General features: G+C 39.0%; 1 protein-coding gene across 6 annotated transcripts in view; it reads left to right on the top strand.

Annotated features, from left to right (window-relative positions):
* C2CD5 (C2 calcium dependent domain containing 5) overlaps nt 1–17,990 on the top strand; it is a 584,106-nt gene that overhangs the window by 7,216 nt on the left and 558,900 nt on the right. For all 6 annotated transcript variants that reach the window (XM_053719104.1, XM_053719103.1, XM_053719107.1 and 3 more), the window contains exons 2-5: nt 64–150; nt 1,054–1,225; nt 5,104–5,199; nt 16,676–16,831. In XM_053719104.1, coding sequence (XP_053575079.1) covers nt 64–150; nt 1,054–1,225; nt 5,104–5,199; nt 16,676–16,831 — 511 coding nt within the window. The remainder of the gene's footprint in view (nt 1–63; nt 151–1,053; nt 1,226–5,103; nt 5,200–16,675; nt 16,832–17,990) is intronic.

Raw genomic sequence — 17,990 nt, 5'->3', positions numbered from 1 at the left:
GTTACAACTGTTTTCTCTGTTGAATGAGACATTTGAATTTGTATTTTTATTTTTTGTCTTCAGGTAAAATTTGCAAACACGACTTTTAAAACTGATGTTTACCCCAAATCTCTCAATCCTCAGTGGAATTCAGAATGGTTTAAATTTGAGGTAAGGAGACCATATTTACTGCATTGTTAGAAGTGACTGAAGCCTGACATATAACTTAGTTTACTTTTTTTCCCCTTGAATTTGATGTGGAATAATTTGGTTGCTGTGTGTGTGATGCTCACTGTTAATAATGTTAATCTAATGAAGTGTTCTCAGCAGAAAAATTTGCCACCCGGCATTATAATGTAGCCGAGTGGCATTATAATGTAGCCGAGTGGCATTATAAAGTAGCCGAGTGGCAATATAAAGTAGCCAGGGGGCATTATAAAGTAGCCGAGTGGCAATATAAAGTAGCCACGTGGCATTATAAAGTAGCCATGTGGTATTATAAAGTAGCCGAGTAGCAATATAAAGTAGCCGGGGGGCATTATAAAGTAGCCGAGTGGCAATATAAAGTAGCCAAGTGGCAATATAAAGTAGCCGAGTGGCATTATAAAGTAGCCGAGTGCAATATAAAGTAGCCATGTGGTATTATAAAGTAGCCGGGGGGCATTATAAAGTAGCTGGGTGGAGGCAGTGTAGTATTTTTCAATATTGTACTATTTTCTGCTATCCAAAGCGCAAATTAAGTGCATACATTAACAAATGTATTTAATGTTAATTTGTGTAATACAAATTGAATATTTTTAATATTAGCTCATTTTTGCTTAATATTGGCTAATATTTCAGCCGGGTGGTCCGTAATATGAGCTGGGTGGTGCCCCCGCTAAAAAGGTCACTGTAATGGGACATCACTATCTTTATCTGTTTGCAGCATTTATGCCTCGTGGGAAGTTCAGATGGAACATCCGCATAAAATCGTTAGTACTATTAGTTTTAGATGGGTTTCTGGTCTAATAGTCATTGTTTTAGGAATGCTTTTGTAATAAATGCTGTTTCCACAATATGAGAATGTTTTTGTAGGTAGATGATGAAGATCTACAGGATGAACCTCTGCAGATAACCGTGCTTGACCATGATACCTACAGCGCCAATGACGCCATTGGCAAAGTGTATATCGACATTGACCCTTTGCTGTATACCGAAGCGGCTTCTGTAATTTCAGGATGGTTTCCAATATATGATACTATTCATGGTAAAAAAAACTTTTATTTTTTGGACAATTTGTAGAAACAAATTAACTTGTAAAATTGGGCCTAAATACACAGATTAACACTATTTGGCCAAAAGTATATGGACACCCCTACTAATTACTGAGTTCAGGTATTTCAGCCACATGCATCGCCAACAGTTGAATAAAAATCCAGTGCACATGACCTCTCCATAGACAAACATTGGTAGTACAATAGCTTTTACTGAAGAACTCAGCGAGTTACATGTGGCATTATCCTAGGACTCCATCTTTGCCACAAGTCAGATTGTGAAATATCTGCCCTTCTAGATCTGCCTTCCCAGAAGAGTTGTAGTTTTTATAGCTGCAAAAGGGGCTAACTCCGTATTAATGCACGTTTTTGGAAAGGGCTATGCAATAAGCTCATATATGTGTTATTGTCAGCTCCAATAGTGGTCCTTGCTCTGTGCACACTCCACTTATACTGAACCCCTGCTAGAGAGTTTACAGTCCCTAAATTATCTGTATTTATTTAAACACCTTGTAAGCACAAGTCATTTCTATTATCTTGCCATAGAATAACACAGCAGCCAAGTCTAAACATTCTAAAACAAATTGGATATTGAAAAACAACTGCAGGAAACAATATGTTAAACTCGAGCCAATCCGGTCTTGCTTCTAGAGATCACAAGAGTAGCTGTGGTCATTAACATAAAGGGACACTAAAGTCAAAATGAAACCTTAATGGTTCAGATAGAGCACACCATTCTAAACAATTTTCCAATTCACATCCATTATCTAAATATACACAATTTTATATGCACACTTACTGAGGCACCAGCTCTTTCCGAGCCTGTACCAAAATCATTACTAGAAAATTTCAACCCCACTAATACGTATTCACTACACTAATCATCCAAAATTACAAAGTTATTTATGGGTATAACAAAAGATTAATTAAAAATCAATTTATTGAAAACCAACTTAAAACATAGAAAATAAAGGATGAAGGGTTGGCAAATGATAAAGTATTCACTTAAAGGGACATTAAACATTTTGAGATGGTAATATGAAAATAATAAATTGTGTGTGTGTATATATATATATATGTGTGTGTGTGTGTATGTGTATATATATATATATATATATATATATATATATATATATATATATATATATATATATATATATATATATATATATATATATATATATATATATATATATATAAATAAAATGTGTGTGTACATATATATATATACACACACACACATATATACAAAGAAAGGATTGTGAGTGTTGGCGCTGGAGAGTCCCTAAGAACTAAACCAGCCGTATGTTGCCTAGGTCTACCTACCAGAGCATAGAGTTCTCTATAGACTCCTGCTCTGATACAAAACAAAATGTAAAAACAAGAGAGAACTGGTAGATCAGAAAAGGCGCACTCGGCTATTAAAATTAATAACAACAATGTGAGTTAAATGAGACCTACGATGCAGTTGCAAATAATGCTAGTGTAGACAAATAGACAAACCTTCAAACATAGGACAGTACAATAAAATCGCTAAAAATCAGTATAAAATATTGTGTCAAGTCTCATACACCTTTATTTCGGGCAGTAGTATAGTTGCCCTGCTGCTGTTGATAAATGCTGGTTCTATTTGAACATCAAATGTAATAGTGTAAAAATATATATCACAGAAAAAGCCAAAATAGTGCATTAATTATATGCACACGTATTAGTATTCAAATAAGAATAAGCAAATGGTATATTTCAACATAAAAAATGTGATAATATAATACAATACAATCTGTAATACAGAAAAGAAAATACAAGGATAAAGCAGTTAAAGGAATAAAACAAAAAACTATTTACAATAGTAATATATAATATATAAAATGTATACAAAATCCAAAGGTACCAAGAATAGAGGACCCCTTAGGGAATCTACTTACACTCCTTACCCCCAATCTGTATGAGGTAAGTGTCGCACAGTGTAGGGAGAGTCTTTCAAGAGCACCCGGGTTAGTAGATCGTAGGTGGTGAGTCCAGCTTTGATATCCGTTTAAAGGTTGTTCATCTTTTCACTGCAAATTGCAATTGCCACAGCTTGCACAACAGTAAATAAAATTTGCGTCACCTCTCCAAATCTGATTTCAAATGGCTACAAACTTAAACTGCAAGTAGAAAGAACAGCACAAAATGTCTGCAAGAACAATCTTTTTACACTATTACATTATGTTCAAATAGAACCATCATTTATCATCGGCAGCAGGGCAACTATACTACTGCCCGAAATTAAGGTGTATGAGACTTGACACAATATTTTATACTGATTTTTAACGAATTTATTGTACTGTCCTATGTTTGAAGGTTTGTCTACACTATTTATCCACACTAGCATTATTTGCAACTGCATCATAGGTCTCATTTAACTCATATTGTTGTTAATAATTTTAATAGCTGAGTGCGCCTTTATTGCTCCTCCAGTTCTCTCTTGTTTTTATATATATATAATGTTCTTATTTATCAATGAAAAAATAATTTGAAGTTTCAGTCTTTTGTTTTAATTATTTATATTATTCCTGCACTATTTAACTACCAAGTACCAAGAGTGCTAGAACACACTGCCTTGCGAAGATTTGTAACACTTAAAGGGACAGTTTACTCCAGAAATGTTATTGTTTAAAAACAAAGATAATCCCTTTATTACCCATTTCCCAGTTTTTCATAACCAACACTGTTATATTAATACACTTTTACCTCTGTAATTACCTTGTACCTAAGCCTTTGCAGTAGGGCTGCACGATTAATTGTGGTTGCGGTTTTAAACCGCGATTAATCGATGCGGTTTAAAAACTGCGAGAGTACGTGATTTTTAGCCCCGCCCAGAAGTGATATCACTCGCCCCGTGTGAACAGGCTTGGCAGCGACTGAAGAGAAGATCCTGAGCACAAACGTGACGTGTCTCTCCCTCTGAGCAATCATCGTCTTCACATCTGAGGAAAAATATTAACTTGTTCTAATGTTTAAAATCCACTGAGGTCCCTGGGAGGCAGCCGAGAGGCTAAAACGCTAATAAAGTACCGCTTTATTATGCACTGTGTTTTAATTTGAAATAATATTTTCTAAACTGCCTCCAAGGGACCTCAGTGCATTTTAAACATTAGAACAAGTTAATATTTTCCCTCAGATGTGAAGACGTGGGGCTCACAGGAACTGTAGTGACAGAACAGGAAGTAATGAAAAAGTGTTGTGTCGGTGCTAAATTCCGATGGGCCACTCTCATGCTACAGTAACACCAGTCCACGTGTGCAAAATGATGGTGTTATCGTAATTTTTACGAAAATCGCAATTAAATCAATAAAAAAATTACGATTTCCCCCCCCATATCGCCCAGCCCTACTTTGCAGTCAGCCCCCTGATCACATGATTATTATCCATTGACTTGCATTTTAGCCAATTAGTGTTGTGTCCTGCGCAACTCTACGGGAGTGAGCACAATGTTATCTATACGGCACACATGAATTAGCAGTCTCCTGTGAAAATCTAATAAAAACATGTAATAAGAGTCTGTAGTGGCTTAGAATAAGGCAGACATTTAGAGGCTTAAATGTTCTAAAGTATATTAATATAACAATGTTGGATGGGCAAAGCTGGGGAATGGGTAATAAAGGCGTTATCTATCTTTTTAAACAATAACAATTTTGGTGTAGACTGTCCCTTTAATTGCAAACAAGATTACTTAGGAAATATTTTATATAACTTCAGTTTCATATTATCCCCACGTTTTATGGAACAAATAGATTTTTATTATTTCTGATACAGGCAGAAAATAAACTAATAACCTTTTAATTGCTTTGTACAGCAGCTTACATTGAGTATTACTTCTCGTACGCAGGTATACGTGGCGAGATCAATGTCATCGTGAAGGTCGATCTCTTTAATGACTCAAATCGCTTCCGGCAATCTTCTTGTGGCGTTAAGTTTTTCTGCAGTGAGTATTATGTCTGTAAATTGTTCTAAACATTCTTTATTGCTACAAATAAAATCCTTTTTATAGGAGCACTGAAGTAAGACTTAAATGTTCATGATTGGGTGTAGATTCTGTAGACTGAAAACATTTTTATTGTCCAGTATGAAATTTCCCTCTTTCTCTCATTTGTCCATGAGAGCATAATGATGTAGGTTTAGACGTGTGCACGTTTCTTGTGAGTTAAATGTATAAAATTGTTACTTCTGCCAAATAGTGCTCAACACATACACACTCCTGAGAATACCTTGGTATTCTCTCATGCAAAGGAGCTAAGTTTAAAGACCAAAAGAAATGGGTACATTTGACGGTAGAAGTTAATTGGAAACCTAAGGTTTTGTAACATGGTATAAGCAACAACAATCCATTTAATTATAAAGCAGCTGTGCAATGTCCTGATAAACACAAATTCTCTTTTGTGGCAGCTCATTTAAAGGGACATGAAACCCATATTTTTTCTTTCATGATTCAGATAGAGCCGCAATGTTAAACACCTTTCTAATTTACGCCTATTATCAACTTTTCTTTGTTCTCTTGGTATCTTTGTTTCAAAAAGCAGGAATTTAAGCATAGGAGCTACATTTAGCCACCAATGAGCAAGCGCTACCCAGGTTCTGAACCAAAAATGTGCCGTCTCCTAAGCTTACGTTCCTGCTTTTCAAATAAAGATACCAAGAGAACGAAGAAAAATTAACAATAGGAGTAAATTAGAAAGTTGTTCAAAATTACTGCTCTATCTGAATCATGAAAGAAACAATTTGGTTTTCATATCCCTTTAAACCCTTCACGCCGTTAGACTGGGGGCGTGCCTAGTAATGTAGGCAGACCCCCATGATCCGATCCTGGCCTTGAAATCACAATATCGACGATCACGTGATTTAATTTTTGCAGCAAGTGTTTACATTGGTACTTTGTGCCTGGCGTGAATGGGTAAAATTCCCAGTAACTGCATCCTCTTCCTGTGCCTTTCTCTAAGGGGAAGTGTTGTGCAGGAAGCCTTGCCGTCTTCTGTCATAGCAGTCATTACCGTTAGAGTCAGTATATAAACCAGGAGGAGCGCATTATACAGGGAGTGCAGAATTATTAGCCAAGTTGTATTTTTGAGGATTAATTTTATTATTGAACAACAACCATGTTCTCAATGAACCCAAAAAACTCATTAATATCAAAGCTGAATAGTTTTGGAAGTAGTTTTTAGTTTGTTTTTAGTTATAGCTATTTTAGGGGGATATCTGTGTGTGCAGGTGACTATTACTGTGCATAATTATTAGGCAACTTAACAAAAAACAAATATATACCCATTTCAATTATTTATTTTTACCAGTGAAACCAATATAACATCTCAACATTCACAAATATACATTTCTGACATTCAAAAACAAAACAAAAACAAATCAGTGACCAATATAGCCACCTTTCTTTGCAAGGACACTCAAAAGCCTGCCATCCATGGATTCTGTCAGTGTTTTGATCTGTTCACCATCAACATTGCGTGCAGCAGCAACCACAGCCTCCCAGACACTGTTCAGAGAGGTGTACTGTTTTCCCTCCTTGTAAATCTCACATTTGATGATGGACCACGGGTTCTCAATGGGGTTCAGATCAGGTGAACAAGGAGGCCATGTCATTAGATTTTCTTCTTTTATACCCTTTCTTGCCAGCCACGCTGTGGAGTACTTGGACGCGTGTGATGGAGCATTGTCCTGCATGAAAATCATGTTTTTCTTGAAGGATGCAGACTTCTTCCTGTACCACTGCTTGAAGAAGGTGTCTTCCAGAAACTGGCAGTAGGACTGGGAGTTGAGCTTGACTCCATCCTCAACCCGAAAAGGCCCCACAAGCTCATCTTTGATGATACCAGCCCAAACCAGTACTCCACCTCCACCTTGCTGGTGTCTGAGTCGGACTGGAGCTCTCTGCCCTTTACCAATCCAGCCACGGGCCCATCCATCTGGCCCATCAAGACTCACTCTCATTTCATCAGTCCATAAAACCTTAGAAAAATCAGTCTTGAGATATTTCTTGGCCCAGTCTTGACGTTTCAGCTTGTGTGTCTTGTTCAGTGGTGGTCATCTTTCCGCCTTTCTTACCTTGGCCATGTCTCTGAGTATTGCACACCTTGTGCTTTTGGGCACTCCAGTGATGTTGCAGCTCTGAAATATGGCCAAACTGGTGGCAAGTGGCATCTTGGCAGCCGCACGCTTGACTTTTCTCAGTTCATGGGCAATTATTTTGCGCCTTGGTTTTTCCACACGCTTCTTGCGACCCTGTTGACTATTTTGAATGAAACGCTTGATTGTTCGATGATCACGCTTCAGAAGCTTTGCAGTTTTAAGAGTGCTGCATCCCTCTGCAAGATATCTCACTATTTTTGACTTTTCTGAGCCTGTCAAGTCCTTCTTTTGACCCATTTTGCCAAAGGAAAGGAAGTTGCCTAATAATTATGCACACCTGATATAGGGTGTTGATGTCATTAGACCACACCCCTTCTCATTACAGAGATGCACATCACCTAATATGCTTAATTGGTAGTAGGCTTTAGAGCCTATACAGCTTGGAGTAAGACAACATGCATAAAGAGGATGATGTGGTCAAAATACTCATTTGCCTAATAATTCTGCACTCCCTGTACTCTGCAGCGCTTTGCATTTGTACTGAGGTTTAGTCGGTCTGTGTTACATTCATTCATTCACTGATTTAAGAGATACTGAACCCAAATGTTTTATTTCATGATTCAGATAGAGCAGCAGTTTTAAGCAACTTTCTAATTTACTTCTATTATCAATTTTTCTTCGTTCTCTTGGTATCTTTATTTGAAAAAGAAGGCTTCTAAGCTAAGGAGCCAGCAATTTTTTGGTTCAGAACGATGGACAGCACTTGCTTATTGGTGCTGTCCAATCAGCAAGGACAACCCAGGTTGTTCACCAAAAATGGGCCGGCATCTAAACTTACATTCTTGCTTTTCAAATAAAGATACCAAGAGAATGAATAAAATTTGATACTAGGAATAAATTAGAAAGTTGCTTAAAAGTTGCTATATCTGAATCACAAAAGAAAAAATTTGGGTTGAGTGTCCCTTTAACTTGAAGGGACATCATACTGTAAAATGTTCTTCCTTTTGTCTCCAATGGTTTGTTTTACTTAATGGAATGTATTAAATTGTTTGTATACAGACCACCTTTATTTTGTCATTTTAAATAGCTGTTTTTGCTTATTGAAACCACACCTTCTACTGAAAATATGAATACTGCTGTATTCTGCATAGTAAACCTATAAAAACAGGAGACTATAGTACTAATTAACCTCTCAGTGAGGGTGTGAGATTGCAATATTTGTTTTTGCCCATTGAAACCATTAGCCATAAATAACATTTCAATACGTAACTAATAGGCTTTGTGTACATAGAGATCATGCTCTTTCTGCAGTCAGCCCATTTAAATGTGCATGTACTTGAGAACCAGTGGATTCCATTAGTATTGTTCCATTATCAGATTACACACTTTATAAGGCAACAGCTCCTACTGAGCATGTGCTAGAGTTCACAAGATATACATATGAGTCTGTGATTGGCTTATTAATGTCACATGATCAGGGATAGGCAAGGTGTCCGTGTCTAGCCCTTGCAGTGTCCGTCACAACCTTAGTATTAGTTTTGTTTCTGATTAAATAATAGGAAGAAAAAAATATGTAGTGTGAATAAAGTTAGTGGCTTGTCAAGAGACTGCTAGTGATATCGGGTGATAAGTTATGGAATAACTAAAGCCTGAGTGAAATACTGGATGCGTATCTGCATCTGTATAATAACACCCAGCACTATACAAAGACACAGTAGTGACACTGGCACATGCGTATAGCCAGACAAAGGCTGGTTATAGGGTCAGCTGTATCTGCATAAGTATAATAACACCCAGCACTATACAAAGACACAGTAGTGACACTGGCACATGCGTATAGCCAGACAATGGCTGGTTAAAGGGTCAGTGGTATCTGCATCTGTATAATAACACCCAGCACTATACAAAGACACAGCAGTGACACTGGCACATGCGTATAGCCAGACAAGAGCTGGTTATAGGGTCAGTAGTATCTTCATCAGTATAATAACACCCAGCGCTATGTAATGACACAGTAGTGACACTGGCTCATGGGTATAGCCAGACAAGAGCTGGTTATAGGGTCAGTGGTATCTGCATCAGTATAATAACACCCAGCGCTATGTAATGACACAGTAGTGACACTGGTACATGTGTATAGCCAGAGGAGGGCTGGTTATAGGGTCAGTGGTATCTGCATCAGTATAATAACACCCAGCGCTATATAATGACACAGTAGTGACACTGGCTCATGGGTATAGCCAGAGGAGGACTGGTTATTGAATCAGTGGTATCTGCATTAGTATAATAACACCCAGCGCTATATAATGACACAGTAGTGACACTGGCACATGGGTATAGCCAGAGGAGGACTGGTTATAGAATCAGTGGTATCTGCATCAGTATAATAACACCCAGCACTATATAATGACAGACTAGTGACACTGGCACATGGGTATAGCCAGAGGAGGGCTGGTTATAGGATCAGTGGTATCTGCATCAGTATAATAACACCCAGCACTATATAATGACACAGTAGTGACACTGGCACATGGGTATAGCCAGACAAGGGCTGGTTATAGGATCAGTGGTATCTGCATCAGTATAATAACACCCAGCACTATATAATGACACAGTAGTGACACTGGCACATGGTATAGCCAGAGAAGGGCTGGTTATAGAATCAGTGGTATCTGCATAAGTATAATAACACCCAGCGCTATATAATGACACAGTAGTGACACTGGCACATGGGTACAGCCAGAGGAGGGCAGGTTATAGAATCAGTGGTATCTGCATCAGTATAATATCACCCAGAACTATATAATGACACAGTAGTGACACTGGCACATGGGTATAGCCAGAGGAGGGCTGGTTATAGGATCAGTGGTATCTGCATTTGTATAATAACACCCAGCGCTATATAATAACACAGTAGTGACACTGGCACATGGGTATAGCCAGACAAGGGCTGGTTATAGGATCAGTGGTATCTGCATCAGTATAATAACACCCAGCACTATATAATGACACAGTAGTGACACTGGCACATGGTATAGCCAGACAAGTCTGGTTATAGGATCAGTGGTATCTGCATTAGTATAATAACACCCAGCTCTATAAAAAGACACAGTAGTGACACTGGCATATTGGTATAGCCAGACAAGGCTGGTTATAGGATCAGTGGTATCTGCATCAGTATAATAACACCCAGCACTATATAATGACACAGTAGTGACACTGGCACATGGGTATAGCCAGAGGAGGACTGGTTATAGGATCAGTGGTATCTGCATCAGTATAATAACACCCAGCGCTATGTAATGACACAGTAGTGACACTGGCACATGCGTATAGCCAGACAAGGCTGGTTATAGGGTCAGCTGTATCTGCATCAGTATAATAACACCCAGCACTATATAATGACAGACTAGTGACACTGGCACATGCGTATAGCCAGACAAGGCTGGTTATAGGATCAGTGGTATCTGCATCAGTATAATAACACCCAGCGCTATATAATGACACAGTAGTGACACTGGCACATGGGTATAGCCAGAGGGAGGGCTGGTTATAGGATCAGTGGTATCTGCATCAGTATAATAACACCCAGCACTATATAATGACACAGTAGTGACACTGGCACATGGGTATAGCCAGAGGAGGGCTGGTTATAGGATCAGTGGTATCTGCATCAGTATAATAACACCCAGCGCTATATAATGACACAGTAGTGACACTGGCACATGGGTATAGCCAGAGGGAGGGCTGGTTATAGGATCAGTGGTATCTGCATCAGTATAATACCCAGCGCTATATAATGACACAGTAGTGACACTGGCACATGGGTATAGCCAGAGGAGGGCTGGTTATAGGGTCAGTGGTATCTGCATCCGTATAATAACACCCAGCACTATATAATGACACAGTAGTGACACTGGCACATGGGTATAGCCAGAGGAGGGCTGGTTATAGGATCAGTGGTATCTGCATCAGTATAATACCCAGCGCTATATAATGACACAGTAGTGACACTGGCACATGGGTATAGCTAGAGGGAGGGCTGGTTATAGGATCAGTGGTATCTGCATCAGTATAATACCCAGCGCTATATAATGACACAGTAGTGACACTGGCACATGGGTATAGCTAGAGGGAGGGCTGGCTATAGGGTCAGTGGTATCTGCATCAGTATAATAACACCCAGCGCTATATAATGACACAGTAGTGACACTGGCACATAGGTGTAGCCAGAGGAGGGCTGGTTATAGGGTCAGTGGTATCTGCATCCGTATAATAACACCCAGCACCATATAATGACACAGTAGTGACACTGGCACATGGGTATAGCCAGAGGAGGGCTGGTTATAGGATCAGTGGTATCTGCATCAGTATAATAACACCCAGCGCTATATAATGACACAGTAGTGACACTGGCACATGGGTATAGCCAGAGGAGGGCTGGTTATTATAGGGTCAGTGGTATCTGCATCAGTATAATAACACCCAGCACTATATAATGACACAGTAGTGACACTGGCACATGGTATAGCCAGACAAGTCTGGTTATAGGATCAGTGGTATCTGCATTAGTATAATAACACCCAGCTCTATAAAAAGACACAGTAGTGACACTGGCATATTGGTATAGCCAGACAAGGCTGGTTATAGGATCAGTGGTATCTGCATCAGTATAATAACACCCAGCACTATATAATGACACAGTAGTGACACTGGCACATGGGTATAGCTAGAGGAGGGCTGATTATAGGATCAGTGGTATCTGCATCAGTATAATAACACCCAGCACTATATAATGACACAGTAGTGACACTGGCACATGGGTATAGCCAGAGGGAGGGCTGGTTATAGGATCAGTGGTATCTGCATCAGTATAATAACACCCAGCGCTATATAATGACACAGTAGTGACACTGGCACATGGGTATAGCAAGACAAGGGCTGGTTATAGGGTCAGCTGTATCTGCATCAGTATAATAACACCCAGCACTATATAATGACACAGTAGTGACACTGGCACATGGGTATAGCCAGAGGAGGACTGGTTATAGGATCAGTGGTATCTGCATCAGTATAATAACACCCAGCGCTATGTAATGACACAGTAGTGACACTGGCACATGCGTATAGCCAGACAAGGCTGGTTATAGGGTCAGCTGTATCTGCATCAGTATAATAACACCCAGCACTATATAATGACAGACTAGTGACACTGGCACATGCGTATAGCCAGACAAGGCTGGTTATAGGATCAGTGGTATCATCATTAGTATAATAACACCCAGCGCTATATAATGACACAGTAGTGACACTGGCACATGGGTATAGCCAGAGGGAGGGCTGGTTATAGGATCAGTGGTATCTGCATCAGTATAATAACACCCAGCGCTATATAATGACACAGTAGTGACACTGGCACATGGGTATAGCCAGAGGGAGGGCTGGTTATAGGATCAGTGGTATCTGCATCAGTATAATACCCAGCGCTATATAATGACACAGTAGTGACACTGGCACATGGGTATAGCTAGAGGGAGGGCTGGTTATAGGATCAGTGGTATCTGCATCAGTATAATAACACCCAGCGCTATATAATGACACAGTAGTGACACTGGCACATAGGTGTAGCCAGAGGAGGGCTGGTTATAGGGTCAGTGGTATCTGCATCCGTATAATAACACCCAGCACCATATAATGACACAGTAGTGACACTGGCACATGGGTATAGCCAGAGGAGGGCTGGTTATAGGGTCAGTGGTATCTGCATCCGTATAATAACACCCAGCACCATATAATGACACAGTAGTGACACTGGCACATGGGTATAGCCAGAGGAGGGCTGGTTATAGGGTCAGTGGTATCTGCATCAGTATAATAACACTCAGCGCTATATAATGACACAGTAGTGGCACTGGCACATGGTATAGCCAGACAAGGCTGGTTATAGGATCAGTGGTATCTGCATTAGTATAATAACACCCAGCTCTATAAAAAGACACAGTAGTGACACTGGCATATTGGTATAGCCAGACAAGGCTGGTTATAGGATCAGTGGTATCTGCATCAGTATAATAACACCCAGCACTATATAATGACACAGTAGTGACACTGGCACATGGGTATAGCTAGAGGAGGGCTGATTATAGGATCAGTGGTATCTGCATCAGTATAATAACACCCAGCGCTATATAATGACACAGTAGTGACACTGGCACATGCGTATCGCCAGACAAGGCTGGTTATAGGATCAGTGGTATCATAATTAGTATAATAACACCCAGCGCTATATAATGACACAGTAGTGACACTGGCACATGCGTATAGCCAGACAAGGCTGGTTATAGGATCAGTGGTATCATCATTAGTATAATAACACCCAGCGCTATATAACAACACAGTAGTGACACTGGCACATGGGTATAGCCAGAGGAGGGCTGGTTATAGGATCAGTGGTATCTGCATCAGTATAATAACACCCAGCACTATATAATGACACAGTAGTGACACTGGCACATGGGTATAGCCAGAGGAGGGCTGGTTATAGGATCAGTGGTATCTGCATCAGTATAATAACACCCAGCGCTATATAATGACACAGTAGTGACACTGGCACATGGGTATAGCCAGAGGAGGGCTGGTTATAGGGTCAGTGGTATCTACATCAGTATAATAACACCCAGCACTATATAATGACACAGTAGTGACACTGGCACATGCGTATAGCCAGACAAGGCTGGTTATAGGATCAGTGGTATCATCATTAGTATAATAACACCCAGCGCTATATAATGACACAGTAGTGACACTGGCATATTGGTATAGCCAGACAAGGCTGGTTATAGGATCATATAATATAGGAAACCGGAATTAACCACATAGATTTAAAAACTGCGATAGTCTGCGTTTTTTATGAGGGGGGAGCCTGGGGGGACATCACGTCAAGCCGATCGTGCCGTGTGCAGGACAATCCCGGGTCCCTGGCAACTTCATTCCGGGATAAAGCAGTGTCCCGGAATGGAAAGCCGCCTGCCAGTGACGTCAGCAGAGTGATCCGCTACCTGCGTGCCCTTCTCCTCGCTCTGCTCCCTGTGTGCTGCAGCAGGATAGGCTTTGGCAGGATTTCACCGCAGAGACTAATGGGGTATATTGTTCCTATCGCATTCGCTAGTAATTCTGGGATATGCAAGCTTTGGCAGGATTTCACTGCAGACTCACAGAGACTAATGGGGTATGTAGTTCCTATCGCTAGTTATTCTGGGGTATGTAGGCTTCGGCAGCATCTCACCACAGAGACTATTGGGCTATTTAGTTTTTATCGCTAGTGCTTTTTGTGATATGTAGGAGCATAAGACCATAGGTACAGCGCGGGTATTTTTGGGATGTGTATTTTTGGTACATATGGGATACGTAGGCATCAGCACAAGCTCTATATAGATTATGACCCAGTGTTAGCAGCATGTTTCATGTGAGAGTGTTTTTAGTAATTTTTAAGAAAATCGCGATTTTTTTTTTGGATACAAAATCGCGATTTTCATTTTTGCCCATATCGCCATCCCTAATGTAAAGGGTTATTCAAGGATTCCAGACAGATATCAGTGTTAAAATGTAACTTATGCAAATTTTGAAAAAAAAAATGGTTTGGAAATAGCAAAGTGCTACTTGTATTTATTGTCCTATAACTTTCTAAAAAAGCAAAGAACATGTAAACATTGGGTATTTGTTTGGTGGTTGTAGATGTGTAACAGATTTTGGGGGTCAAAGTTAGAAAAAGTGTGTGTTTGTCCATTTTTTCATCATATTTTATATTTTTTACAGTAAATTATAAGATATGATGAAAATAATGGTATCTTTAGAAAGTCCATTTAATGGCCAGAAAAACAGTATATAATGTGTGGGTACAGTAAATGAGTAAGAGGAAAATTACAGCTAAACACAAACACCGCAGAAATGTAAAAACAGCCCTGGTCCCTAACGATAAGAAAATTTAAAAATGGTCTGGTCACTAAGGGGTTAAATAATTATATAAAATGTATATTGTTCGTTAACCAAAATAGGTCGGATTCTTGCAACACAATATGAATATGTCAAAACCCCAATTAATTTGCTCAATACATTCATAAAGTACCACAAACTTTATTTGATATTATTTGGAGTTGCATATTCAGTATAGGCGCATATTCAGTATAGGCGCATATTCAGTATAGGCGCATATTCAGTATAGGCGCATATTCAGTATAGGCGCATATTCAGTATAGGCGCATATCATATAGCGCTGGTCTGTCCAACCCTTTTACCTGAGAGCCAGTAAACATATTTTAGAAATTCTAATAATCAAAACAAATATCAAATGATCGCCATCAGTCTTGAATACTTAGAAAGATCCATAATACATTCATTATATTGTGATGATGAAGTTCAGCTTGTGTGTTGCATATTGGGGATGTAGTGCAGCTAAAGTTAGTCGCCACTGCAAAAAATCTAGGTTCTTATGCCCGTTACTTGTTTTAAAATGTAAATACTCATGGCTTAAAAAAAAATAATAAATAAATAGTGTTCCCCTAGATGTATTTATTTACCCTTTATGGAATTGTAATATATTAAAAAAAATAATAATAATTAGAGACATATTTTGATTTCTTTAAATTTCGTAGAAACAGGACAAAGCTTTTCATGCTCAGTAATTTTAGAAAATTATAACTTTGCCAGTAATTTAAAGGGACAGTCTAGTCAAAATTAAACTTTCATGATTCAGATAGGGCATGCAATTTTAAACAACTTTCCAATTTACTTTTATAATCAAAACTGCTTTGTTCTCTTGGTATTCTTTGTTTGCTCATATGCTAATTTGTAAGCCCTTTAAGGCCGCCTCTTATTTCAGTGCATTTTGACAGTTTTTTCACAATTAGACAGTGTTAGTTCACGTGTGCCATATAGATAACACTGTGCTCACTCCCGTGGAGTTTTTTTATGAGTGAGCTCTGATTGGCTAAAATTCAAGTCTGTCAAAAGAACTGAAATAAGGGGCAGTCTGCAGAGGCTTATATACAAGATAATCACAGAGGTAAAAAGTCTATTATAATTAAATAATAATAATATAAATAAGGAATTATCTATCTATTTAAACAATAACAACTTTGGAGTAGACTGTCCCTTTAATACTAAACGTAAAAATCTGTTTCAATTGGTTTTTATATAAATAGTTTTGTGCAGTTAGTACAGATTTTTTTGGGATGCTTTTGTGATACAGATAACCAAGGGCCAATCACTGGTCTTTACTAATTTCCTTACAGCTACATCTATTCCAAAATCTTCTAATTTCCTTACAGCTACATCTATTCCAAAATCTTACCGCGCTGTGATAATTCATGGATTTGTGGAAGAATTGGTTGTAAATGAGGATCCTGAATACCAGTGGATTGATCGGATCCGCACTCCCCGTGCATCAAACGAAGCCCGACAGAGACTGATCTCATTAATGTCAGGTCAGCTTTACTTAGGGAGTGGTGTTCTGTTGTCTTCAGTATAAATGGAAACCCCTTGTGACTGCACAACTGTATTATAGTATTGCAATCTGTTAACATACTAGCCAAGTGTGATAACTTAAAGGGACATGAAACCCCACATTTTTACAGACCATTTTAAACAACTTTCCAGTTTACTTCTATTATCACATTTGCTTAATTCTCTTTATATCATTTGTTGAAGAAGCAGCAATGCATTACTGGTTGCTAACTGAAAACATTGTGTGAGCCAATGACAATAGGCTATATATTCAGCCACCAATCAGCAGCTGCTCCTGAGCTTACCTAGATAAACCCTTCAACAAGAAAAGGGAGCAAACAGAAAAGTTGTTTCAAATAGTTTGGTCTGTCTGAATCATGAATGTCTAAATATGACTTTGCTGTCCCTTTAAACCCTTGTTTGCTGTAATTGTTTTCTAATTGACACACTCCTCCCCCACTGATTGGGAGGAGCCAGTCTGATCTTGTTTCTGGAGCAGACCAGGATTGCTACTGTCATGTAGGTTTTAGTATAGATCATCTCTTCTGTTCCTTTACCCACAGATATGTTCTCAGTACAAAATCCTGTTCTTTACAGCCCGAGCATCAAATACAAATGTATTATGTGGCAAGATCTAGCTTGGGTAAATATATCCTGTTTCTTTAACAAATAATCCTCTTGCTTAACTCCCTGAAAACCTTATCAAGGTCAGTTCTTTGTAAATCACTTTGTATCTTCTCTCTGCACAACAACCCCATATGCAAGTGCCAAAAAGTGATCTCACTATTAAACACCAAGCCCCTTGCCATGGGTTAGAAAGCACAGTCTGAAGGGAGTTTTTAATACATGAATAGTTTTTATCTGCAAGCAAATTTCAGGTTCTAGTCACAAGGTGCTCGGCTGTTGAGTAAAACCCAAGCAGGTCTGTTTATGTTTACAAAGAGCCAGATGATTTATTAAAGGGACAGCACACACCTTGTAATTACAGCACATCGCTATTCTGTTATAGAATAACAGTCTTATCGTTTTAAAACAAATTAACATCCTCTTTACTGCACTTAATTTTCAATAGCCAAACTCCACTCACCATTAACCAATCTGGGCTTTAGTCTGCAGACAACAAGGCTAATCACTGTCATA

This window comes from Bombina bombina, chromosome 6 (assembly GCF_027579735.1).
Source record: "Bombina bombina isolate aBomBom1 chromosome 6, aBomBom1.pri, whole genome shotgun sequence".
NCBI classification, from domain to species: domain Eukaryota; kingdom Metazoa; phylum Chordata; class Amphibia; order Anura; family Bombinatoridae; genus Bombina; species Bombina bombina.
This window is presented reverse-complemented; position numbering and strand designations above follow the sequence as displayed.